General features: G+C 42.3%; 1 protein-coding gene across 2 annotated transcripts in view; it reads right to left on the reverse strand.

Annotated features, from left to right (window-relative positions):
• The window catches only part of LOC122792261 (CD2-associated protein-like), a 1538751-nt gene that overhangs the window by 381330 nt on the left and 1130754 nt on the right, over positions 1–26667 (reverse strand). For both annotated transcript variants that reach the window (XM_044060012.1, XM_044060011.1), the window contains exon 9: positions 22524–22622. In XM_044060012.1, coding sequence (XP_043915947.1) covers positions 22524–22622 — 99 coding nt within the window. The remainder of the gene's footprint in view (positions 1–22523; positions 22623–26667) is intronic.

Here is a 26667-nt window from a genome sequence, read left to right on the forward strand (position 1 = left end):
TTGCTTTATGAAAAGTTGATCCTGTCTAATGAACCTGGTAAATGCCCTCATAAAAATAACATAAGATATTGGCAGAGGTCACACTGCATATGCAGCCTACCTTGATTTGGCCAAGATATTTGACATCTTCCCCCATATTAGCATAATTAATAAACTAAACGCATTACAAATAGACCTCTTTGTATAAGATGGCTAGCGAATTGCCTAAAAGACATAACTCACAAGGTGTGCACAGCATATTCAGTATCAGATCATGTAAGTGATCACTGGTGTACCTGTGGGCTCAGTAGTGGGACCACTTTGTTCAGTATTTACTTCTCTGACCTACAGATTAAAAACTAAGACCTATGGCTAACACCATGTATGTGGATAACTGCAAACTGGGAGCCATCATCAAATCACACCCCCCCCCCCCCCCCCACCAACACAGAAGCCTTCCAGCAGTAACTTAAACTTAGAAATGCCTGCTGTATTGAAAATGGGCTTAAACTACATGCTAAAAAAATGCAGCATTGCTGCATTTGACAGACAAACCATACCCAGCATATAGCACTGTCAATATCCCACTTCAAAATGAAAATGTAGTTAGAAGCCTGGGAACCTGGGTTTCTAATTCCTTCTCCTTTGCTTACCATGTAGCAATAGCTGTCAGGAAATCCTTCTACTTGCTGTAGCTGATTACCAAGGGAATAGCATCCATAGTTAAAGATGTTATTATTGCTCCCTTAAAGCCAGCACTGCTCAGACTGATTATAAAATATAGTGCCCCTTTTGGGATGTACCTCACTAGACACATCAAACAGGTGGAAAGACTCCAGAGGTTTCTAACAGACAGGACCATAGACTTAAAATCCCTATGCTACAAGAGAAAACAGAAGCTCTCTCCCACTTTTATGTGTCTTATATGCATCTCAGAGGAGACCTATACTTTCCCTTCAAAACAATCATGGACCCAGTAGTCCGGGATCTCTTGCACATTCACAAATCAAATAGTCCCACAAATACCAGAGTAAAGGATCTACACTTGCTTCAACAGGTCAATAAAACAAATTGGAGAAAGAGAGAGATTGATTACTTAGCATCTTCCTCACCGCTAGAATCAAATTCCCTGCAGATAAAGCAGTGCGACAAACTGTCTCCCTTCAAACAGGACCTGAATAATTGAATGAGACTTCATAAATTCTTTCTTGGTTTGACCAGCCTAACTCTCATTGAGAGGGCAGGGGAGGTACAGTCTAGGTCAGGAACTGGCAAGTTGTAAGGGTCACAAGACTCAGTAGCCTTGAATGTTTTATAATTCATTTCATTCTTATGACTCGTGTTCCTTGGGAATTCTACAACTGTCTGAAAATTATTTTTTTTAGTTAACTTTGAACTGACACAGTTTGAAAGCACCCTGGATAGCTGTCAAATCAGCTGTCATACTGTAAAGTTTGCAGGAGCTGTCTTTCTGGGATAGTTCAATCTGGCAGTTTTCTGACAGGATTAAGGAGGCCAGGAAGATGCAATGTGGTTTCACCCTCTAAGGAGTCCAAGTTGCTCATTCTTGTTATTTATGCAAAATCAATTGAGAGAAGTTTCCTCAGATTCACAGTCAGGTTTATATATTGTTTCTTGAGATTTCCAGTCAAGTTTCAGTATTCTGGAAGGTTAGTGTATGTGTGTGTGTGTGTGTGTGTGTGTGTGTGTGTGTGTGTGTGTGTGTGTGTGTGTGTGTGAGAGAGAGAGAGAGTATAATATGCATGTGATATAACATGCATATATATAGGTTCATAGGTTCATACTAGGCTATCTGCCCTGGGGCAATTATAAGCCTAGCCTGATTCTGTATGGCTTACGCCACCCCTTGATTTGAGTATACTGTGCCCTTTTTAAGGTTTAGTTTACTGTGCCTCTGTCTAATAGTGACACGGGAGTAATCCCTGAGACAAACCTACGATCCACCATCCACCTATCGAGATTCTTCTTGAAGAGATTCAGTGAGGTGCTCTGCCTCACATGAACTGGAATTCTATTCCAGAGCAAAGGGAGCCTCTGGGTTATGAACCTGTCCCTCCAGCAAGTTCTATTTATTTCTGTGCTGAGGTTCAAGTTCCTCGAGAGTGTGGCTCTAAGGGATTTAGATTTACTGAGGTGGAGCATGTCCATTAATTCTGGATTTGACATAGCTTTTTATGTCAGGCATAGATCGCCTCGAAGTAGGCGGTATGCAACTGAGTAGAGTTGGAGTTTTTTTTACCAAGCAGCATATGGCATCTGTTTGAGACCCTTGATCCTCTTGGTGAGATACTTTTGGGGTCTTTCTAATTGCTGCAGGTGTCGGGTAAGGTACATCCCAAAAGGGGCATTGTATTCTATGATGGGCCTGATGAGGGATGAATAAAGGGGCATGATTACCTCTCTTGATCTAGATGTGAAACCCTTCGTGATGAGGTGGGCTATGTAGAAGGTCTTTCTAACCACTTTGGCAATGTGGTTTTCAAAGGGGAGATTGCTATCAACTTGGGTCCCCAGGTCCCTAATAACTTTCTCTGTACTTAATGGGTTTCCGCCTATGTGGTAATTTGTGGGCACATTGTTTTTGCCAAAGGGTATGACTATACATTTTTTGGCATTTAGCTTTAAACCATGGTGCTGGCACCAGTTATCTGTCTCTGTGAGACCTTTTTGAAGGATGTTTGTGTCAGCTGGAGAGTTGATTATGGTGCCCAGTTTGCAGTCATCTGCGAACTTGGTGAGCCATAGTCCTCCCACGTTTGCCTGTACCTCGGAAAAGTATATACCGAACAAGAGTGGTCCTAGGACAGAACCCTGTGGGATGCCACTTGTGACCGGTTTCAAGTCGGACATGGCTCCAGCAACTCTCACTCTGTGGGTTCTGTCTTTGAGCCAGTTTGCAACCCATCTTGTGACATAGGGGTTTATATTTAAGCTGGATAACTTATCTATGATGCCCGAGTGGGGTATTGTGTCAAATGCCTTTGCAAGGTCCAGATAGGCTGTGTGGACTACCTTCCCTTCATCTATGGCTTTGGTGACTGTTTTGAAGAAGTCAACCAGGTTCAAAAGGCAGGATCTGCCCTTGACAAAGCCAAACTGGGTAGGATCTAGTGTCTGTAGATCCCCAATGTCTTTGTTTATGAGCTCCATGATGATCCTCTCCATAGCCGTGCAGACTAAGCTAGTCAGGCTTATGGGGCGATAGTTTCCAGGGTCCGTAGAGGCTTCACCTTTGAGGAGTGGGACCACTGTTGCTGTACGCCATTCTGTGGGCACATATCCTGTAGTGAGGCTGAGATTGTATAGCTGTTTTATTTGAGGGATTAGTTCCACTTGGAGTTCATGTAGGACGCAACCTGGGATGCCATCTGGTCCCATGGAAGCAGTGTTTTTTGCTTTGGAGAGGGCAGCCTTCACCTGAGCATCAGAGATGTTTGGGAGGCAGCCCTCTCCCGGGATAGATACTTGCTCTTTTGGTGGGGAGGGGGTGGAGAAGTTTGCACTGAACCTGTCTGCCAGGATATTGGCGATGTCTGTGGGTTCAGAGTATTTTTTGTCGTTTAGAATCAACTCAGAACAAGTCTGGGAGTTGCATCCCAGGTTTCTAACATAACTGAAAAAAAGCCTTATGATTGTCTTTGGTGTCCTGTGCAATTTTTCTCTCGAAGCTGACCTTGGAGGATTTTATGAGGGATCGTAATTTTTTGCTAGTACTGATCAGAGATGCCTTCCCTATTAGGGATTTTGCTCTATCATGTAGTAGCTTCCTCCTTCTGTTGTACAGTTTATTTATGGCAGGTGTCCACCAGACTAGATGCCTCCCTTTGGATGACTGGGTCTTGGTTTTGTTTGGGATAGCATGATCCATGCATTCCTGGAGATGTCCATAGAATGCATTTATATAGGATTCTGCAGTTTGGGCTGTAGTTTCCACTGGCCCTGGGGCCTTGAAGGATTCCACTTCGGTTTTGAGAAGTGAGAAGTTCACTTTTGAGAAGTTTTTCACTGTGGTTTTCTGGGCTGGGGGTGGGGTCGGGATGTGGACATCCAGTGAAATTAATTTATGGTCTGATCTTACCAATGAGGGATATACTTCTGGTGTGGAGCATAGAGTCCTCATGTTGGTAATGATCAGGTCTAGTATGTTGTCCCCTCTTGTGGGAGTGGTGACTAGTAGTTCCATAGCATTTGAGTTTATAATTTCCAGGAACCTTTGGGCTAATGTGCTGGGGCTTGAGTAGTGCTCCCAGTCAATGTTTGGGTAGTTGAAGTCGCCCAATATAACGGTGTTCGGAGCGATCTTCATGTTCTCCAATGTTTTCAGGAAAGCCGAGTGGGATTCCTGACTTTGAGAGGGTGGTCTGTAGGATGCTATAAAGTGAAAAGCAGTCTTGCCCACTGTTAGTTGCACATGGATGGTCTCCGATACTTCATGCAATGCCACTAACCTGGAGGTGTGGATATCCTTGATAAATATGGAAACTCCCCCTCCTTTTGTGGTTCGGTCCGGGTTTTGGGGCCGAAAAGCATGATATGAGGTATAGCCTGGTAGTGCTGGGGTGCTCTCTGGAGCCTTGAACCAGGTTTCTGTCACTGCACAGATATCGATGTTCTCCATACTGAGGAAAGCTTTGAGTGCGTGCATCTTGAGGTTAAGACTTCTGGCGTTTAGCAGCATTACCCTTAGTTTCTTGTTCCTTGTGCTGTCTATGGGAGTGGGTTTGACTTTTGAGCCTTGCCTAAAAAAGGCACTATGGGGGTGGCAAGAGCCTTAGCCAATATCCGAAAGCCCAGTGGTGACAGGTGCAAGCTGTCCCTAGTGAAACAACATGGCTTGTCGAGCATGTCATCCCAGGCTGACAGACACTGGATCCCCTTTGAATGACTCCAAAATTTTAGCCAATTGTTAAAATCGATCATTTTGTCTTTGTACTGTGGCATCATTCTAGGTGAGGGTAAGATGCTGCTCAAGGTCAGGGTCATACCAGCCTGGGCTACATAATCAGAGAGCTCCTCTATGTCTCTTTTCATGTAGTCCAGGGAGGTACATCTCAGGTCATTCACACCAGCATGTACAATGACTGAGTCATATTTGTATTTGCTTTGGAGTGACCTGAGTGCTTGCGTTATGTGGCGGATCCTAGCACCTGACAGGCAGCTCACCGTGACCTTCTCTTTATTCAGCCTGGTGAGCGGGACGTCAGTGTGTCTGACAATAGAGTCACCTATTACAAGAGTATCAGGTGTGTTACTCAGCCTTAAGGGCTGTGGCTGCTTGGCACACTGACTTTGTGGGTTATGTGTTGTGCGTGTTTTGTTTTGAGGTAGCGTTTGCTTGGATGTCTGCTTTGGAGGTTTCTGTTGCTTAGGTAGATTTTTATTTAGAGCCTCCGAGTATGTTTTTGTGTATTTATGTGTTTGGTTCGCTGATGTGGTGGGACTATGTCATACTGGAATTGTGTTGTGTGAGGTTACCTTCTCCTCCTGACTGGTTACACCAGTTTTGAGATGAGAGAGCTCAGCCTCCAGTTTGGCTAAATAGTTGCATCTCTCACATATATTTGAACCTGTTTGGAGGAGGAGAGGGTTGTCCGTGTACATGAGACAGTTGTAACATTGCCTCAAAATTCCCAGATTCACCAGCTGGACTGGAGAGGAAACCATTGACTGACCTTTGGACATGCTAGAGTAATATAGGGAAACTGAATTTAAGATAGACCAATAGAGGACAGGGTAATCGTAGAGAGTATAAGAGTAAGTAGTGCTTATGGTTTAATAGTGCTAACTTGTAGGATTACTTAATTGGACCAGTGAAGGGCCTTAGAATGAGAATATGGTGTTTAAATTGAGAGATAGAGCAGTTCTAAGGGAAAAAGTGAAGAGCAGACTTTGTGGAGCCAGGAATAGTTTAAACCTAATTAGGCGGCGCTGCCCGCTGTTGCGCTATGCTCAAAAATGTGCAAAACCGCGCAAAAGAGGGTTTTAAGAGAGGAAGATGAAGGAGTTTTGGAATTGACCCAAAATGGCCAATAAAACTACAGTTTCAAGTCAGTAACCGCTCCCACAGGGGCAGGCAGGCTGCTCAATGTTTTTCACTGCCACTGATCAACAGAGAGACTTCCCTTTAGCCCAAGCAAAAAATGGGCTATGGTCCATCCTTGGACCCCTGCTATTCAACATTTTCACCACCACTCTTCATACTGCCTGCTCCCACTCCACTATCATTTCTACCTCTGGCAATATGTCAACCAGGTTAGTCCCAAGGTGGTGTTTATACTACTAAGGGAAATTTGGCCAGGGAATTCAGGAAATTTTCCTTCTCTTTTTGATTGGTGCCATGGGATCTTTTACATGAACCCAAGCTACCCCCAACTTAAGCAGATGGGTCCTCAGTTTAACATACTATCCAAAGGATGACACACTCAGGAGTGCAGCACCCCCCTTATGCTGTACAGCAGTATCAACTATTAATCCACCTGGTGCTGATACCCACAGCCTTCTCCACCGAAGGTGAGTGTGCTACCTGTTGTGCCAATGAGACTACGTGTGTGTGTGTGTGTGTGTGTGTGTGTGTGTGTGTGTGTGTGTGTGTGTGTGTGTGTGTGTGTGTGTGTGTGTGTGTGTGTGTGCGTGTGTGTGTGTGTGTGTGTCTGGTACTGGACTATCTCTTGCAGGAAAATCTACTCATACCCACCCAACATTCCTTCTGCCCCAACTACAGCACTACCACTGCTCTAACTTCCTTCACCCCATCTATCACACAAGCCATCTCCTGTCTATTCCTAGACATCTCCAAAGCCTTTGACACTGCTCCCATCCCCTGCTCCTTACCAAACTGGCTGACCTTAATATCGCTAATCATACCCTAACATGATTTTCTAGCTACCTCTCCAACAGGCACTAATCTGTCAAATGCTTCTCTTCCTTCTTCTCCTTTACCCCAGTCTTCACTGGTGTACCCCAAGGATCCATCCTTGGACCCCTGCTATTCAACATTTTCACCACCACTCTTCATACTGCCTGCTCCCACTCCACTATCATTTCTACCTCTGGCAATATCTCTGACCTCCACTCACTTACCCAAATGCCTTTCACTCTATCAAAATTTGGCTTACTAACAATCAACTTATAATCAACCCCAAAAAAACAAACTTCTCTTATTTCTGCCTAAGTCCCTTTTCCATCATAAAACATCATTTACTATCTCATTACTTCACACTGTTATAAACACTGAAACACACACTCAGCTACTGGGTGCAATCTTAGATGACCAACTTAAATTTGATCTGCATGTATTAAACTGCATAAAGAAGACACATCAAAAACTAGGACTGCTTTACAGAAATAAAAATACCTCACAAATGACTCTAGAGTTTCTCTTGCCTACACTATTCTCCTTCCCACCCTCCTCTGTGCCTCCTCAAGCTTGACAAATCTACAATTATCTCTAAAGGCCAAGCTTGAATTAACCTACAACAAAGTTGCCAGGTTAACAGCTAACCAACCCTAGAACTCACACCACTACCTTTCTCTACTGACTCTACACTGGCTAGAACTCCCCATCTACTCTTACTCCCCCCAGCTATCCCTGATTGCCCCGCAGCCTCTTCCCTTATATCCCTGTATACCCTCTCCCACTCTCTCCGTTGCTCTGATCAGTCTCTCTTAGCAATCCATAAGCCAAAAAGAGCAATAGGACAACCCTTATACAGCTACTCAGTTACCCTCACCTGAAACAAATTCCCATTGAACATTAGAAATATGCCCCATCCTCATAGCTTCAAAAAAAGTATTAAAAGAAACCCTACAGACTCCTGGATCTGTTCATGCCAAAAGCCCAGCTTAACATCTTTAATCAACTGTTTCCATCTACTAGCTACGTCTTCCTACTCCTCTACTTACCACGTTGTGCCCCGGCTACAGACTCACACATCTCTACACCTTGATTCTCTTCCTTCTGTGTCTATCGTGTAACCCCTTTCTACTACCTTCGGCTTCTTCTTCCCCACCTATTGAGACCCACCACATTTCAAGCTTCATAACTCTAATCACTTTTGTTATGCATCTAATCAAACTTCTAAGGTTTATTCTATGTATTTAAAAATCTCCTGTAATTGCTGTGACCTCTGTTTGCAACTGTTTTTGTATCTGTATTTGTAATTGTTTCCATACGGGGCTTTCCTCCCAGGCCTCCTCAGAAAATGGCGTTCGCTCAGTCAGACATACCAAGTTAACAAATGTCAAAATAATGAATTAATATTTATATGGGTCTATGTCAGTTTACCAGATTAACATAAGACCGAAACTGAAAAGAACGAGACAACAAAATCAAAACTGCATAACAACGAACATTCATAAAAGCAAAGCTTGCAAGATTGAAACAAACACATTCAATCCATTACAGCAGAAACAGACATCTGTCCCTTTAAACTACATTGTGATTTACAGCAACTTCTATGGCAAGCAATTTGCACTTTCCGGATGATAATCATTCCAGTGAAATGATGAATATGGTGTTCTGTTCAGCATCACAACAACCTTTTTCTATGTTTTTGCAGGGGGACAAGCATCCCTGCACCGCCCACACCCCTGCAAATTATATATACCAACTCCGATATTGCACTACAGTGGGGAAAAGGGTTGGTTTCCCGATCCTCTCTGTACTGTGATCTCCCTTCAAAAGCTACAAGGTTCCAAAAAAACAGATTATGTGTAACATCCACAGCTGGTGTTTCAGTTTCTTGAGTTTTGGGTTTGTGAACGTTCATTATTGTGCCATTTTGGTGTTGTCATCTTGTTGTTTACAATTTAGGTCATATGTTATTTCAATAAACTGAAGAAGACCTATGTATATACATATCTATATATGAGATATAAACTCTACATTAAAAAGTAATTTCAGTGAATTATAGAAAAGACGGTACAGCTGACCAAAAGTCAGGTAATTGAACTGTACTGTTTTTTCCTGAGCGAGATCACTGTTCACCGGGAAGTGGGAAATTGTCCTTTCCCCACTGTATTTTGTTCTTAGAGTTAGTATACATCTTTACCAGGAGGTGTGGGGGGCACACATGTCTTATTTTTGTTTTTATGTTTTTTTTTTGGTTCTTCTGAAGATCGATGTTTTGCTTTGCATGACAGGTGATTTGATATTATGACATTTTACTTCCATGATGACAAACACAAAATCAATGTGCCGCACAATCACAGTGTGTGTGTATGTGTGTGTGTGTGTGTGTGTGTGTATATATATATATATATATATATATATATATATATATATATATATATATATATATATATATATATATACAGTAATACACTCTAACCCTAACACTAACCCTGACCTTAACCCTAAGTCTGGCATGCAGCTTACCTTACAAAAAACCCTTTCTATAATGCTACCATTACACAAGACAGCTGGGACAACACACACACACACACACACACACACACACACACACACACACACACACACACACACACACACACACACACACAGACAAACACACACACACACACAGATGCACAAGCACACTACATCTAACCCCTAGCACTGACACTCACACACTCACTAAGCTTATCCCCTTATTTACCCCTTATTCTAACCATAAAACACACACTCACGCATTAAGTCTATCCCCTTACCTAATCCTTACCCTATCCCTAAAACAGGCATGTACACAAACTCCTTGCCCCATCATTGACCTTTGTTGAACAATCAAAACTCAAATCACATAAATGGTCTTTCACTCACATCTTACAGCGGATCATTTGTTTTGCACAAATGTGTGTTTACATCAGTTGTAACCATGTGTGTATATACTTTATATATATATATATATATATATATATATATATATATATATATGTATATATATATATATATATATATATATATATATATATATGTGTGTATATATATATATATATATATATATATATATATATATATATATAAACTTTTTGTAATGCACCTGTCTTCATTTGTGGGGTTCTTCAAGATCCACACTAAATGACATTACAGGCACAGATGGATCTGCTATGTTCTGTCATAATGCACACATTCTAAATATGATAGTTCATGCATTTCTTCATTAAACTCATTACTCTGATTTCATATAAATTATAAACATATGTACTCTGTGAAAAGGGACATCCATGCTAAAATATGTCAAAAGTTTAAATGAGCACTTTTGTAGGACAGCAAACTCTCCTGCTTCCAACGCCTCCTCACCTATACATATTCTCACCATAAAATAGAGTTGGAGAAAGACAGCTCTGTTTTAAAATATGAAAACAATGGCATTCTTTCTGTACCTACTTTTCAATTCTAACTCATTCTTATAATTATCAAGCAAGCACAGCATGAGCAAATAACAATGAGCTAACACGGTTAAGAAATACAGCAAAAGGAAAGACCAGTTGTGTACACTTACCATAAATGTAGATGTTTGAGTGTATTCACTGTTTCAGTTATCACATTTGGGTTATCTGCCTGCAGGTAGCCCTCAGCCGGCCTGAATACCAGAGTCTTCGAACTTTTGCGTTGGATGCTGTCTCCTCTTCTATGACGTCAGGTTGTCAGGGGTATAAAACATGCAGCCGATGCCATTACATCAGTTTGTCTTGCCCCAGATGTCAGGTGCCCCCACAATAGAAAGCAATTATATGGTTTGGTATTCCCCCAACAAAAAGCAAATATACCAGAAAAAGTAAATATACCAAACAAGAAGGAAAGGTAGAGTAAAGAGAAGTCAGAGGGCTGGAGGGAGGGTAACCAGGACTGCAACAGTCAATACACTCGAACATCTACATTTATGGTAAGTTTACACAAGTGTACTATGTTCTTTGTGTTTCACTGTTGCAGTCATCACATTTGGGTTGATTCCCAAAGCTAAGGAAGAGAGGAAGAAGCTAAAGAGTATTAGGGCCAGCTGTTAAGCCCTGCAAGACTGCAGTGGCAAATCCAGCTCTGGATTTAGAAAAGATAGGCATGTGGTAATGCTTGGTGAAGGTATGTACAGAGCTCCAGGTAGCAGCTTCTAGGATGTCCTTGGTAAGAACTCTTCTGAGAAAAGCCAGTGAGGTAGATGCAGCCCTGGTGGAATGTGATCTTATCCCTTGTGGGGTAGGTTTTCCATGGTGCTTGTAGCATAAATGAATGCAATGGGCTATCCATTTGGAAATGGTTTGCTTTGAAATGGCCCTTCCCTCTGCCCCTGCAGCAAAGCCAACTAGCAGCTGTTCAGATTTTCTGAGAGGCTTAGTCCTGTCCAAATAAAATCTAAGTTGTCTGTGCATGCCAAGAGAGTGCAGTATTCATTCCCCTTTATTTTGTGGGTTAGGGAAAAAGTAGGCAAATGAATGGACTGATTTAGGGCCACACTAGACACCACCTTGGGCATAAAGGAAGGATTAGTCCTAAGAGAAACCCTGTCTGCATGGAAGATAACGAAGGGTTCCACTGCCATGAGGGCCTGTAATTCAGACACTCTTCTTGCTGAAGTAATGGCTAGAAGGAATGCTGTTTTCCAAGAAATTAATTTCAACTCTGCTGTTGCAGCTGGCTCAAAGGGGGGGGAGAGTGAGCTTTTCCAATACAAAGTTAAGGTCCCAGGCTGGAGTGGGAGCTCTCCTGGGGGGGGGGGTCATAATTTTTGGCCCCTCTAAGGAATTGTTTTAGCAGTGGTTGAGAAAAGAGGGGTGGCTCAGTATTATAATGTGCTGAAATGGCAGAGGCATGAATTTTAGTTGACGAAAAGGATAGGCCCTTGTGGAGTATTTCTGTTAAGTACTGTAGAATATGAGATAATATGGGCACCATTGTGCCCATCCCCTGAGCCTAGCTCCAGGAACAGTATCTTTTCCACTTTTCAGCATAGGATTTTCTAGTACTGGGCCTCCTTGCCTCCAGAATGACGTCCAGCACCTGCTTACTGAGGGATGCTAGAGGAGAGCTCAAGGAATTAGCCAGGCTGCAAGGTTCAGGGTTTGAAGCTCGGGGTGCAAAATCTGGTCCGCCTGCTGGGACAACAGGGAAGGGGTCTGAGGCAGGTGCCATGGTTGCAGCAGTGCCATGCTGCGCAAGAGGGGGTACCAGTGTTGGCATTGGCGTTGTCAGTCTGGTGCAATCAGTATTGAACATGGCTTGTCCTGTTTGATCTTCAGTAGAATCTTTGAGAGGAGAGGCAGAGGGGGAAAGGCATAAACTGAGAGTCTTTCCCAGGTAAAGGACAGGGCATCCACTTTCCAAGCTTGACTGTGGGGAGTTCTTGTGCAGAATTTGTCCAATTGGTAGTTCCGAGGGGAGGCAAACAGGTCTACCTCTGGAGTCCCCCATTTGTTCCTCAAGAGGTTGAATATCTTGGGTTATAGTTTCCATTTGTGTGGGTCCATGAGATTTCTGCTTAAGTCGTCTGCCAGTGAATTTAGTTTTCCTGGCAGGAATTGAGCTTGAAGGTGTACTTGGTAGCTCAGGGCTGTGTTCCACAGAGCCATGGCTAGTCTGCAGAGAGGGTACGAATGGGTTCCCCCCCTGCTTGTTATGTACCACATAACTGTGGTGTTGTCTGTCTTTACCAATAGTTGTCCTGGAAGAATACAGTCTTTGAAGGCTGTCAGAGCATTCTGTACAGTTAACATTTCTTTTTGATTGATATGCAGGTGCATCTGTCTTGGGTTCAATTTGCCCTGAATGCACTGCCCTGCCATGTGAGCCCCCCATGCATAGTCTGATGCATCTGTTGTTAGGGTATGGGCGGCAGGGGGTAGAGTGAAAGGGAGCCCCTTGTTGTGGTTGCAGGCCTCTGCCCACCAAAGGAACTCTGTCTTCATACAAAGAATGATAGAAATCATTGTTTCCAGGTCCTGAGAATGTTGGCACCATAGGCTTTTAGATACCATTGGAGTTTCCTCATATGGAGTCTTGCATATGGAATTAGTAGAATGCAAGAGGCCATGAACCCCAGGGCTTGCAGTATTTTCCTTGCAGATAGCTGGGGTTTTGTGGCCAATAGTGTGAAGTAGGCTGTCAAATAAAGTTGTTTCTCTGTAGTGAGAAATGCCATCTGACAAGTTGTGTTCAAGCTTGTTCCCAGGAATACAATCTGTTGGCAGGGTACTAGGTGAGATTTTTTTTTTCGTTGATGGTGTACCCCAGTGAGGTTAGATTTACGAATGCCAGATGTTGTAATAGCAAGTCCTGGCTTTCTGCCTGAATCAGATACTCATCCAAGTATGGATAAATCTGAATATTTCTCTGCTTGTAAAATGCAATGGCTGGAGCTAGACACTTTGTGAATACCCTGGGCACGGTAGATAAGCCAAAGGGAAGTGCAGAGAACTGATAGTGCATGGAGCCTGCCCTGAAGCGTAGGTATTTCCTGCAAGATTCCCTTAATGGTATGTGCAGGTAAGCTTCCTTTAAGTCTAAGGTTGCCAGCCAGGCATCCTTAACTAGCATAGGAAGAAGCTGTTGAAGAGTTAGCATTTTGAATTTTGGAATTACCAGAAAGGTGTTGAGAATAGAGAGGTCCAGGATAGGACGCCAGGAGTTGTCTTTTTTGGGTACCAGTAAAAGTCTTGAATAAAATCCTTGTCCCCTTTCTTCTGCTGGGACAGGTTGAATAACCCTGATACTGAGAAGAGAGAGAACCTGCTGTTGGGCCTCTGCCCATTGACTTGGGGGTAGGTCTGACCAACCGTTTGGGGTTGGTAGTGTGTGGAAGTGGAATCTGTATCCTTGGGAAACTATGCTCAAAACCCATTTGTCCTGGGTAATGAGTTCCCAGTTTGCTGTATGCAGGGCAAGCTTTCCTCCTAAGGGAGCAGGTAGTTGAGCAGGGCTTGGAAGGGTTAAGGTGAAGTCATTGTGCCATTTTTCCATAGGGGGATGGCTTACTACTCCCTGCTTTGGAAGTGGGAGCCCCCACTGCGTAAGTCTGTGCGTAGCCTGAGACTGTAACCTAGGTGGTCTGCTTTTCCTGGGTTTGGACTGAGAAGGCCTGGAAGAGACTGGAAAGGACCAGTTCTTTGAAGGCCAATGCCTACTAAATCTGGGAGGCTGTACTTGTAGGAAATCTTTAACAGTTTGCACAGATTTAGCTTTTTCCTCCATCCTTTTGAGGACTTCTTCTGCTTTGTTGCCAAAAAGGCGATCTTGGTTTAAGGGAGCATCCAGTAATGTAGCTTTAACATGAGCTGGCAAGTTTTGTTCCTTAAGCCAAGCATGCCTTCTAAGTACAGACCCAGTGACAGCAGCCCTGAAAGATGCTTCTAAAGCATCAAAACCACATTGCAAAGTATGTTTACCAACTTGTTCTGCAGAATGCATTAAATCTTGCAATTCTTTGTGTTCAGCACAGTCAGAAATCAACATAATTTTCTGTTTAAGTAGTCCCATAATATGCTGTTGATACTTTAACATATGAAACTGGCAATTTAAATCCCTAATGGCCAAAGTAGCAGAAGTGTATACCTTCTCATCTCATCTGTCTAGGGCTCTAGAAACTCTATTAGAAGGGGTAGGATTTTTGACAGCAGTAGCCTTAATGCCTTTTGGTCCTTGGGAAATGTCCTCTTGATCTGCAGAAGGATTCTTGAAGAGGAACTTGTGAGTGTCAGGTACTCTGTAGTACCTGTCAGGTTTTCTGGGAGTTGGAGGTAAAGTGTCTGGGGTAAGGCTGGATTCCAAGAAAGCATCATCTACAATGTCCAGAACAGGAGGGATAGCTAAGGGCCTGTGTTGAGGCAGGAGTAAGAATTCCCTAAGTCTCTTTTTGGACTCAGGGTAATCCTGGCTTTCCCAGCGGAAATGCTCCCTAAGAGAATGCAAGGTTTCACTGAAAGAAAAATCTTCTGGAGGGGAAGCAGAAGGAATGGAATCCTCTGCATCAGAATCCTCATAAGTAGATAAGGGCAAATCCTGGTAATCAGAAGGAGCAGAAATATCAGATTCCTGATCAGAAGAATCAGTAAGAAATTCAGTTCTAGGTCTCTTAGAGGGGGAAGGCTGGCTTCCCCTTATTAAGGTAATGAGGTCTTCAGCCATTCTAAGTATTTGTTTTTGAGGCACATGGTCCTGAGCTCATGGTTTGGTCATCGGTTTTCTAGGTGTATTGCGAGTTTTAGTCCTGAAGGATTTGGAACTTCTGGATGGAAATGACGTTGGTTTAAAATGCAAGTCTGTAGGCCTGAATACACCCTCAGAAGCCAGTGCCTGCACAGCGGCTCTGGACCCATCCAGGGTAGAGACATCTGCAGGTTCCATAGTCAAAGAAGCATCTTGCGGCATACCGGACTCCGAATGGGTCTCAGTAGAGGCCTGCAAATCTGAGGTAGCGAGGAACAGGGGCTGCGAAAACGCCTCACTGAGTACCAGTGGACTGGCAACTAGCTTAACGGAATTGTCTTCAGCAGTTTTGGACTTATGCATTCTGTCTCTGTCTTTATCCTTATGTTTTTTCAGAAGATCGGTAGTCGGATGGCTTAACAAAGCCATTTTGGAGTACTGAGACTGAGTACGAAATTAATTGGCTGCAAAAATAGCCCAACGAAGAATAGTTTGGGGATTGAACAAGGCACAAAATTGACAGCGAGGGATGTCGTGGTCTGGGCCTAAACAGGGGATGCAGTACGAATGAAAATCTCTATGAGGTATTTGCTTTCCACAGGTAAGACAATTGTTAACTTTTTCTGACATTGGTTGGAGCAAGAAAAAGGATCCCCAATGGGATATTTATCTTTTTTGAAGACTTCTGATCTGAAACTCGGAAACGAAAATTTCAGGAGTCGGCCAACCGGCACTTGCAAACTGCTTCTGCTTCGGGCACTGCACGGCAAGAAAAAGTGATGTAATGGTGTTGGCTGCATGTTTTATACCCTTGATGACCTGACGTCACTGAAGAGGAGACAGCATCCGACGCAGAAATCCAAAGACTCTGGTATTCAGGCCGGCTGAGGGCTACCTGCAGGCAGATAACCCAAATGTGATGACTGCAACAGTGAAACACGAAGAACATCAATAGACAAACCCCTACAGACATTCTTAGCAGGTCACCTATCCTTCCTTTCAGTTAAGGACACATCCTTCAAACAAATATTGCATGCCTGTTTTGATCTCATCCTGGACCTTATACTTTCTTTTTCTAATCCATTTGCGGGCACAACCTCCTTAGCCCATTTCAGTTTCATACAAAGGTATACAAACTATACTACATAGTCCTTAGCAGTTCCTCTCCTAACTTCTGTTACCAAATTCAGCTGCTTTCCATTCACATCTCTGAGCACATCAAAATCTGCAACTTACAAGTATTATGTTCTAAACTTATACTGCCATATAAACAATGGCACACTTGCTCCTGTCCTGTCACCTCATATTTTCACCTACCTAAGTTAGTAATATCTCTACAACAATTCTTTCATTCTCTCTTCCTTTCTGTTAATCTTCACTCATATGCTACAAGAACACAAAACTTTTTCTACAGTTTATTCTTACTGATAGCCAATTAGTTCCTCTACACAACTAACAAAATATTAGTCAGAGGTGAGATCTTTGATTACATTCTTGGTCTTTTTTGTGGCAGCATTAGATGCTAAGTCTTCCCAATGCACACCATCTTTTATTTGCTTTTTTCCTGCCTTCTAAACAGTTTTAATCAAAGGTGGGAATCTTGACTAATCTCCTTCCTCATCACCTTTGATGGTGGCTAGTGACACCTAACCCCATTCCTTCCTATTACTTTCTTTAATCACTTATATTGTACTACTCTCGTTTCATGCCTGCACTTCTATTGTCCCCTCTACTTCGTCTGCTACAAACCTAAATCTCTCACACCTGCACCATTTCCAGTATAACCTAATAACCACCCTGCACACACACACACACACACACACACACACACACACACACGCACGCACGCACGCGCACACACGCACGCACGCACGCACGCACGCACGCACACACACACACACACACACACACACACACACACACACATTATACATATATATAAAAACACCCAAGGTCAACTGCAAAACAATATTGACAGCAAAAGGTCAAAAACAACGTAACTGACACTGTACTACACATGTACCAAGAAATAGCCTTAAGCACATGCAAAATTTATCTTTGACAAAACAAAGAATAACATTATTTTTAACAGGGTTCATAGGTTCATAGCTGTGTACTAGGCTAATGGCCCTGGGGCCCTTACAAGCCTAGCCCAAAAAAATTGCCCAGGCACCGTGCCACCAGATGTTAGTTCACAGTGCCCCTATCCAATAGGGCAACTGGAATGATCCATGGAGTGAGCTTTCTGTTATCCATCCGCTCAGCAAGATTTTTCTTGAAGAGGGCCAGTGAGGTGCTCTGCTTGACATGAATGGGAAGCTTATTCCAGAGTATGGCCAGTCTTTGGGAGATGAACCTGTCCCTTCAGCATGTTCTGTTAACTTGGTAATGAGGTTGTGATCTCTGGAGCATGTGGCACAGGGGGATCGGGATTTCTTTGGGTGTAGCATTTCAAGTAGGGCTAGGTTGGACATGGCTTTGTAAGTCAAGCAGAGATCACCTCTAAGTAGATGATAAGAGACTGAGAACAGCTGAAGTTTCTTGAGTCTGTCCATGTAGGACATGTGTTTAAGGCCTAGGCTCCTTTTTGTGAGGTACTTTTGTGGCCTCTCCAGCTGTTGTAGGTGTCTGGTCAGGTACATGCCAAACAGGGCATTATATTGAATTATTGGTCTAATGAGGGATGAGTAGAGAGGGATGATGACCTCTTTCTTCCTGGATGCGAAACCTTTGGTTACAAGATGTGCCACACAGAAGGACTTTCTCACCACAGTGGCAATGTGGTGGTTGAAGGTAAGGTGGCTGTTGACCTGGGTGCCCAGATCTCTTATGGCCCCTTCAGTGTTAAGTGTGTTCCCATCAATGTGCTAATTCATGGAAACTGAGTTTTTTCTAATGGGATGATAACACATTTTTTTGGCATTAAGCTTCAGGCCATGGTTCTGACACCGGTCATTAGTCACAGAGAGGCCCTTTTGCAGGATGTCTGCATCACCCGGGGAGTTGATAATGACTCCTAGCTTGCAGTCATCAGCAAACCTGGTCAGCCAAAGTCCTTCTGTGTTGGCATGGACTTCTGAGAAGTAGATGCCAAACAGGAGTGGGTCCAGGACCGAGCCCTGTGCGACTCCACTCATGACTGGTCGACAGTCTGACTTGGAATACGCAACTTTCACTCTGTGGGGCCTGTCTTTGAGCCAATTTGCAACCCACCTAGCGATGTAAGGATTGATGCCTAGTTTGGTGAGTTTATCAATGATACTTGAGTGGAGAATGGTATCAATGGCCTTGGCCAGGTCAAGCTAGGCTGTATGCACTGCCTTACCCTCATCCACAGCCTTGGTGACTGCCTCGAAGAAGTCAACCAGGTACAGCAGGCAGGATCTCACCTTGACAAAGCCAAACTGTGTGGGGTCAAGAGTTTGGAGATTGCCTATACCTTTGTTAAGCAGGTCTATGAAGATGCTCTCCACAGCTTTGCATACCAAATTTGTTAGGCTAATGGGGCAATAGTTCCCATGGTCTGTAGTTGCTCCCCCTTTATGGAGTGAGATGACTGTAGCAATGTGCCATTCATTAGGGACATAGCCTGACATAAGGCTGTGATTGAACATGGCACAGAGATGTGGTGCCAGTTCATTTTGTAGCTCATCTAGGATGCAGCCAGGCATATTATCAGGTCCCATGGACACTGTAGTCTTAGCTTTAGACAATGCAGCTTTTACCTGTGCCTCAGAAATGGTGGGTACCAGGCTTTCTTCTGGTATTGTGATAGGGCCCTTGGGGGGGTAAAGTTGGCACTGAATCTGTCGGCCAGTATGTTGGCTATATCCGTTGGCTCAGTATAGGAGGTGCCATTGTGCAATAACTCAGAGCAAATCTGGGTATTGCCTTTGAGGTTTATGGTATAGCTATAGAAGGCTCTGTGGCTGTTTTTGGTGTCAGACCCAATTTTGCCTTCATAGCTGGCTTTAGAGGATTTAATAAGCGAGCTCAGCTTTTTGTTGAGACTGATAAGGGAGGTTTTCCAGTCCTGTGACTTCATTTTTTTCTGCAACAGTTTCTTACTTCTGTTGTAAAGTTTATCAATGGCTGGGGACCACCAGATTGGCTTCCTTTTTTTGGAGGAGAGCATCTTATTTTTATTTGCTATGGCAAGGTCCATGCATTTGTGTAAATGCTCGTACAGTGCACTGGTGTATGATTCAGCAGTCATGCAGCTATTTTCCATTGTCATGGGTGCTGAAAAGGTAGCTACCTCTGTTTTTAGGAGCTCAAAGTCAGCTTTAGAGAAGTTTTTCAGGGTGGTCACCTTGGTGGGGGGTGTAGGTGAGATGGAGATTTCCATGGTGATCAGTTTGTGGTCAGATTTAACCAGGGAGGAAATGATTATAGAGGTGTGGAGCAACGGTCTCCCATGTTGATGATAACCAGGTCGAGGATGTTGCTTCCTCTAGTGAGGGTCAGAATAAGCTGGTCCAGGGCATTGGAATTGATAAATTCTAGAAAGCGTTGGGCCTGTACATTGGTACTTGAATAGTTTTCCCAGTTGATGGAAGGGTAGTTGAAGTCACCCAGTATGAGAGTATTGGGTTGGACTTTGATAGATTCCAGGGTACTTAGGAACTTGGAGTGAGAGTCTAGGGACATGTTTGGGGTTCTGTATGCTATGACTTGTATCGCCGTCTTACCCAGTGTTAGTGGCACCTGAAGTGTCTTGGATGCATTGTGCTGGGCTACCAGTCTAGAACTGTGTGTATCCTTTAAGAATATGGAGACACCACCGCCTTTGTAGCTTCTGGGCGTATTCTGAGGCTGAAAGGTATGGAATGAGCTGTAGTCTGGGAGCGCAGGGGTGCTTTCTGCCTCTTTAAACCAGGTCTCCATTACAGCACAGATGTCAATATTCTCCATTTTGAGGAGAGCTTTGAGCGAGCACATCTTGAGATTTAGACTTGTAGCATTGACCAGCATGACCCTCAGATTGCATTTGTTTGTAGTTGTTACTGTGGAATTTTGGTCTTTGGAACACATAATGAATACTATCACAATTCTTTGTTTCACTAACTACTCACAAACACTTTGCAAAGATGTCTGTCTAAATGTGTTTTCCCTAATTCACTAACTTGTCATTCTCCTAGTTCTTTTTTATACACCTTTATTGAATTATCATGTGCGATATAGGCACATTTACATTTATATAAAAGTAATCAAACTGTATTAATAACTTCATAGGGTCATAGTTTCATAGGTGTGTACTAGGCTAATGGCCCTGGAGCCTTTACAAGTCTAGCCCATAGAAGTGCCATGGCATTGTGCCATCTGACAAACATTATGCTTCACATATACTGATATATAACCTAAGCAGCATAACTTAATTATTCAATTCCTGCCCCTTTTTTAAATAAGAAACATCTTTATTAAACCATCACTAACAACATAAACAACTTAAAGATCTTTTAAAAATACAAAAATTCCAAAGTTCATTTGACTGCTAACCTTTATTTTTTCTTATAATCCCATTTATGCCCTCAGCTTTTATTCATTTTCCTATCCGTTCATCATTTTCTTCTATCAAAAAATGTATAGTTCGGGGAAACCATTGGCTTTGGCTTACTCAAACTTAACAAAAAAGGTACATGACATAGATAATTACTGTTTCAAATGAAATCTATCTTCATCTCCCTGTTTGTGACATTTTACCACAACCTTAAAAAAATGTAATTAACATCAAAGTTGTAAAGTGTTTTGTACTGCCATTCAAAATAGCAAACATTACTAAACAACCAAAACTCTGTTGGATAAAAGTTAAGAAATTCTGAGGCAAAAAAAAATCTTAACTCTCTTTACCACTTCTAGTTTTGGATAGCAAGCAATTTTCTCCGGCTGTGTCAGTTAAAACATTTCTTTGCATTGTCTCCTGCCATTTCTCAGCTCATTAACTCCTCTCATTGCCTAGCTACATGCTGCCATGTTGCTATCTTCTATACCTCTCATTTCAATTGAAACCCCCTTTCCAAAAAAGTACAGAGACTTATAACCTGCTCACTGAGTGCTATTTTACCTACCAAAGTCTTCACTTAGCTTCCCAAAAAGCTGTTCCATTCATTACTCATCCCATTCTATTCATGTTCAGCCTATCTCGTGGACTGTCACTATCCCTGGTGAATGGGAGATTACTGTAATCATCCTTCTGGCATTTTTACTTTGTCTCTGTGCTTTTTCCCTTGTAAAAATACTTGAAAAAGATTTTTATATATCCAGTGCAGTACAAACCATGAACTTAGTATTGTAACATGTGAACAGTGAAGGAAAGCACTGACTTTTGTCAGGGGATTGGGCATACATGGGATGCACTGGATGCCTGTGTATTTAGCTTTATGGTAATTGGGTTTAATCCCCACTGAAGGGTCAGGGTTTTCCTGAGATTAAAGTCATAAACACCCCTGTTTCTGTTCCATGTGATGATTCAAGTGGGACATGCAGAACTCCCTGCTGCACTTCCATGCATGGTTTCATCACCCACACTATAAATGACTAAGGAATGACGTAAATAAGCTCAGACTTCATCAGACGCGACACTAATGGTACAGGTCAGCTCTCATATTAATCTGCTGTCACAAACCTGTAATGTCTACTAATAGTATCTGCATTGCAGTTTGAAAATAAACTGGTGAACAAAATGGCCAGCAGGAGAATATCAGGCTTAGAATTTAGCAGATATCATCCACCACAGCGAGTGGAAGCAGCTGGATGTCAAAGTATAGGCAGACTTTGGAGGATGTCAAAGGCATTTCTGGTGTGGACAGTTCAACAGGAAAGCAATTGTAGTGCTGTGAAGAAGTACAATATTCCATCCAGACAGTTATGTGGATATTACTGAATATCTACATCTGAAAAGTGAAAGAAATGAAGAATATCACCTTTATCCAGGCTGTGAACAATGTGGCAACTGATCAAAGGCCACAGAGCCTCTCTGACCACGCATGGGGATATCATCTTTAAATACATGCAAAACTGTAGTGTTCAACAAGTCAGACATTACCTGAAGACCGAATGATCACCTGCTGGGTTAAACTTGGAGACAGCCAATAACCGCAAATGGAACTTCATGAGCCTAGGTCCAGGGGATCAGAAAAATGATGACAGAGTTCAAGGTCTGACATAAGCCGGGTGGTACATGCCTGAAGTTACACCACTGGCTGAGTCAAGCAAAATTAGTAAAGCAAAACAGTGACTCTACAATGTTCAACTATAAAGTTTAGGCTGCAACTGTAGTTCTGCACTGTTATCAGTAATCTCCATTTGAGTCTGTTTAAGGCCTTTTTCATTTTAACAATTTCAAACCAGGATTCAAGGATAAAATGTAAATACTCAAAGTATGTAAATAATACCTTCTGAGCACAACTCCCTTGTCAGTTACTTTGTAGAATATGTGAAGGAAACTTACAGCATTGGCTTCAGACGTAAGCAATATTACAAAATTATCAGGAAAAAATCCTCTCTTGCCATCCTTTTCTCCTTCCCACCAGCCCTCATCTTCTGTGACCTAAAATGAATAAATTAACAAAAATCGAATGAACAAATGATGGATTGAATAAATAAATGAATGAACAAATAAATGACTAAATAAAATAAACAAGGTACATACTGTAAACTTAACAATGTATTAGCTGGATTACAACATTTATATTTTTGCTGTACTAGCAGAATGATATCCTTGAGTAAAACATCCATATTAAATTTGTTTGCATTGTGCAAACTCTATGAAATTAAGTCCTTAAACTCACTGTTGAGTTACAGTGCTGCTCCAGGGTAGATATGCATTCAGGTTCCTTTAAAGAATTTGGGGTTTACTTTGTTTTGTGTGGCAAAGCTTATTTCAGTGAGATATGCTGATTCATTTAAACTGCAGTGAAAATGTTTTATTGAGTGTTGTTTTATTATTGAACTACAGCTAGATACATTAGAATAGTAACTGTGGAGATGTTAGAGTAAATCAGGGTCAGTTTTCATTAGTGGCTTTCAAGTGCCTGTGTCATTCCTAATACTGGGAGTTAAAATGAATGCTACACATGGGCCAGGATTAAAAAAATATATTTACATGGCTGCATAAGGGCCTAATGTGGACTGACACTATGTAGTAGGAGTGACATTGCATGATGGGGTATGAATGCACTGGCAATTCCCTGGCAAAACATAACACATTGCTCAATAACTGGGACAGTACTACAGTCGGCCAGTAGACTATATGGCGTGTACTTTCAATGGTATGCTTTTACATGGGCATCAATGTACCACTGCAAGCAGATGTGAGCCCAGATAAGGGCTACAAAGCATAGTCCTTGCTATTGTTATATTATAAATGGGAAGGAACTAGGTGGGTATGACAGAAAAAGGGGGCAAAGGCAAACAGAGAAACACACAGAATGGCAAGGGGAAAGGAATAGTAGTATGGGATAGATAAGTGAGGGGATAATTTTTTGTGGCACAGGTGCTCATTTTATTACATTGTCAAGCATGGCAAAGGGGGGATGGAAGCATAGAGAAGATGAGTGCAAGAAAGGTGGTACGGAGAAGGCAGCAGGGGCAGACAAACAAAAACACAAAAGACAGACAAAGACTGACACTAATGGTAGGACCACAAAGGAGATGCACAGACAGATTGAGGGACAACAATTAGTGTTGTCAAAGATTTGAAAACAAACTTGGGAGTGAAATGAATCACAAGAAAAGGAGTCCTTATCTTGCCTCTCAGACCAGTATCAGTCCAGCATATATTTTTTTACCTCAAACTTCAAACTGAAAAACATAGCCCCATCCATAATAAAAGACAGTAATTGTACCCCTATTCCTCATACAACCAAACAAAGATATTTGGAACTTTCATTAGACCTGACCTTATCCTTCTCAAACCATAATGATAATATTCTCAACAAAATGCTTAACCAACTCAAGTTATGTTACAAGACTGCACATCTTCTCTCACCCTCAGCTGATAATGCCATTGCCAAAAATGTACTTAGTCTCAAACTAGAGAGTTGCCTTACTCTAAAGTTCAGTTATTTCTTGTTCTAATATTCACAAATTACAGTTAGCTGAAAATAAAATATGCAGGTTTGCCCTGCTGTCAAATGCTATGATCCAGCACCATGGCCTTCTGAACTGTTTCGTATGACTCCCAATAAACAGTACAGCAACCCTTCTCCTAAGCTCTTTGCTTTTCAAAATCATACACTAAGGCTATCACTCACCATTTAAAAGAATATTTCCCATTATACAATGGAAACTCGGCAAAGCTGATAAACGTGCATGCTGATTGGCTAATCCAACCAGTGTGTATATTGTAAATCAAAAGGAACAAACGAAAAAGTCCAGCCGCTAACTTATCATGCAGCGGCAATGGCAAAACATTAAATGGACAAAACAACACAGTAAAGCATACCATAGCAAACACCAAAACCATAATAAAGTATTCCAGCTGAATTCCATTATTGTTATTAATACACTACTCAGTCCTTCAGCTTGAATGGCAATTAACTTCATAAAAGCAGATCCACCCTCACTCGTAACTTGTAACTCTATTTCTTTGAAGTATACACTTTACATACCACTGCAGAAGTCCCTATGTAAACAGAGAAAAAGCAGCAAAACCATAATCAAGTCTCTGATATCGTACCTCAAGCACCCAGCACCGAGTCTTGCTTTCTGATACAGTCCTCCGTCCCTCAGCTCATAAACACCAATTTACTTGGTAAAGCCAGATCCATACTCCGTCAACCTCTTCTTTCAAAAGTGCACACATAACATATGATGTACTAAACTACATTTATCAATTGTAAAAATGCCACAACAGAAAAAAAACACACAAAAATGCAAGCACTGCACTTCTCGATACCACTCCCTAAACCTTTAATAAAATAAACAATAAACTAACTAAAAGTGTGGACTATTTTATCTCAGACAAAGTGCAAGAATACAAACTAAAGCAAACAAAAACCTAAATAACAGGAACACAAACATAACACAACACAAAACAAACACTATTGTATAATAGCAATAACCCGCGGCTGGGTGTGAGCAATGCTGGATTTACTCACGGTTGGCTTTGTTCAGTCACTCGGGCTTCACCGTTATGGCCAAACGTGGGTAAATCCAGCAAAAGAGGTCGCTCCAAACTTGATCCATGCACCTTGAATCATTTGCCAAATGAAGTAAGAAATCAGGCAAATTTGGCCTCCTTTATAAACAAATTTAAAGGACATCTCCTTGCAGAAGCTTCCTGGTCTTGCTTTTGTGAAAATGAATAGATAATCTCTGTTCCTAACTCACAGCTTTTATTTATTCTATAATACAGCTGTTTACACCACTCTATCCCTTGACTTTGAATGTCATATTAAAGTACCTTTCTATATTCCTGTAATCTGCAAAAAAACAACAAGGACCAAGACAACTAAAACCATAAATCTAATTAATCCTTTGTTTGCTGCGTTTTCTCTACTTATCCTGTAATCTTGTTACTTTTTGCACCAAAAGTTATTTTACATCATCATGTAATGTCTGTACAATGTATCCATAAGAGTGTATTATGTATTTGATTTGTGTTAATTTTGTACTCAAAGTATTCTCTGCTTTTGTGATTCTGTAGTTTGTACAAGTATCCACTGGGCCTGGGTAGTGACTGAAAAAGCTCTGGTAACCAGCCTACTTACCTGGTTATTAAATTGAAAATAAATACATAAATCAGCACCATGATGGGGTATAAGGGGGTGACAGATGACTGCCACACTGCACAGTGCAAGCACCCCAACGTGAGGTTAGTCACCTTTGTGACTGCATTCATGGCTTGGATCAGCCATTGATGGCCTTCAGATAAGGGTCAGGTAGCTGTATAACTGTGCCAGTTGCATAGGGGATTGTTCCAGGCTGTCACTATGGTTGTCAGCCATTGATCCAGCAAGAACATTACAGGGCCTTCCACATCCAACCAGATGACATATGGGGACCCCCAATGACATCCCTCAATTGGGGAGTTTACACTCCAGACACGCTGCAGTAGTGTTGTTGCCTCACAGTAAGACGCTATCCAGTTCAATTCTCAGCTAGAGCGTCTTCTACATGGAGACATGCGTGAATGGGTGTACCTTCGTTGAAGGTTGTGCATCAGGGCTGGTAACTAGGCACGTAAAAATCAACTACCAATCATTAGCAGACCGGAGTTCCGCTGTGGCGACCCCTAACTGGGAAAAGCCAAAAGACACAACAACAACAACACTCCAGACACACAAACACACACACACACACACACACACACACACACACACACACACACACACACACACACACACACACACACACACACACACACAGGAGTCAAACCAAAAAAGGCAGCAAGGGGGACTCAGAGTCACCCTTTCTGGATGACATACATCAGCCTGCAAAGAAGTAGGCCTGAAGATTGCTGGAGTCATGGTAAGGCAGGTGCATGGTGTAGTGGCCACACTACATCCACTGTCAGGGCTGATATTGCAAAAAAAGTCTGAACATAAACGGAGTGAAATAAAACAACACAGGACAAATAAATAAAAGGAAGG

This window comes from Protopterus annectens, chromosome 1.part2 (assembly GCF_019279795.1).
Source record: "Protopterus annectens isolate FY-2018-M chromosome 1.part2, PAN1.0, whole genome shotgun sequence".
Lineage (NCBI taxonomy): Eukaryota > Metazoa > Chordata > Ceratodontiformes > Protopteridae > Protopterus > Protopterus annectens.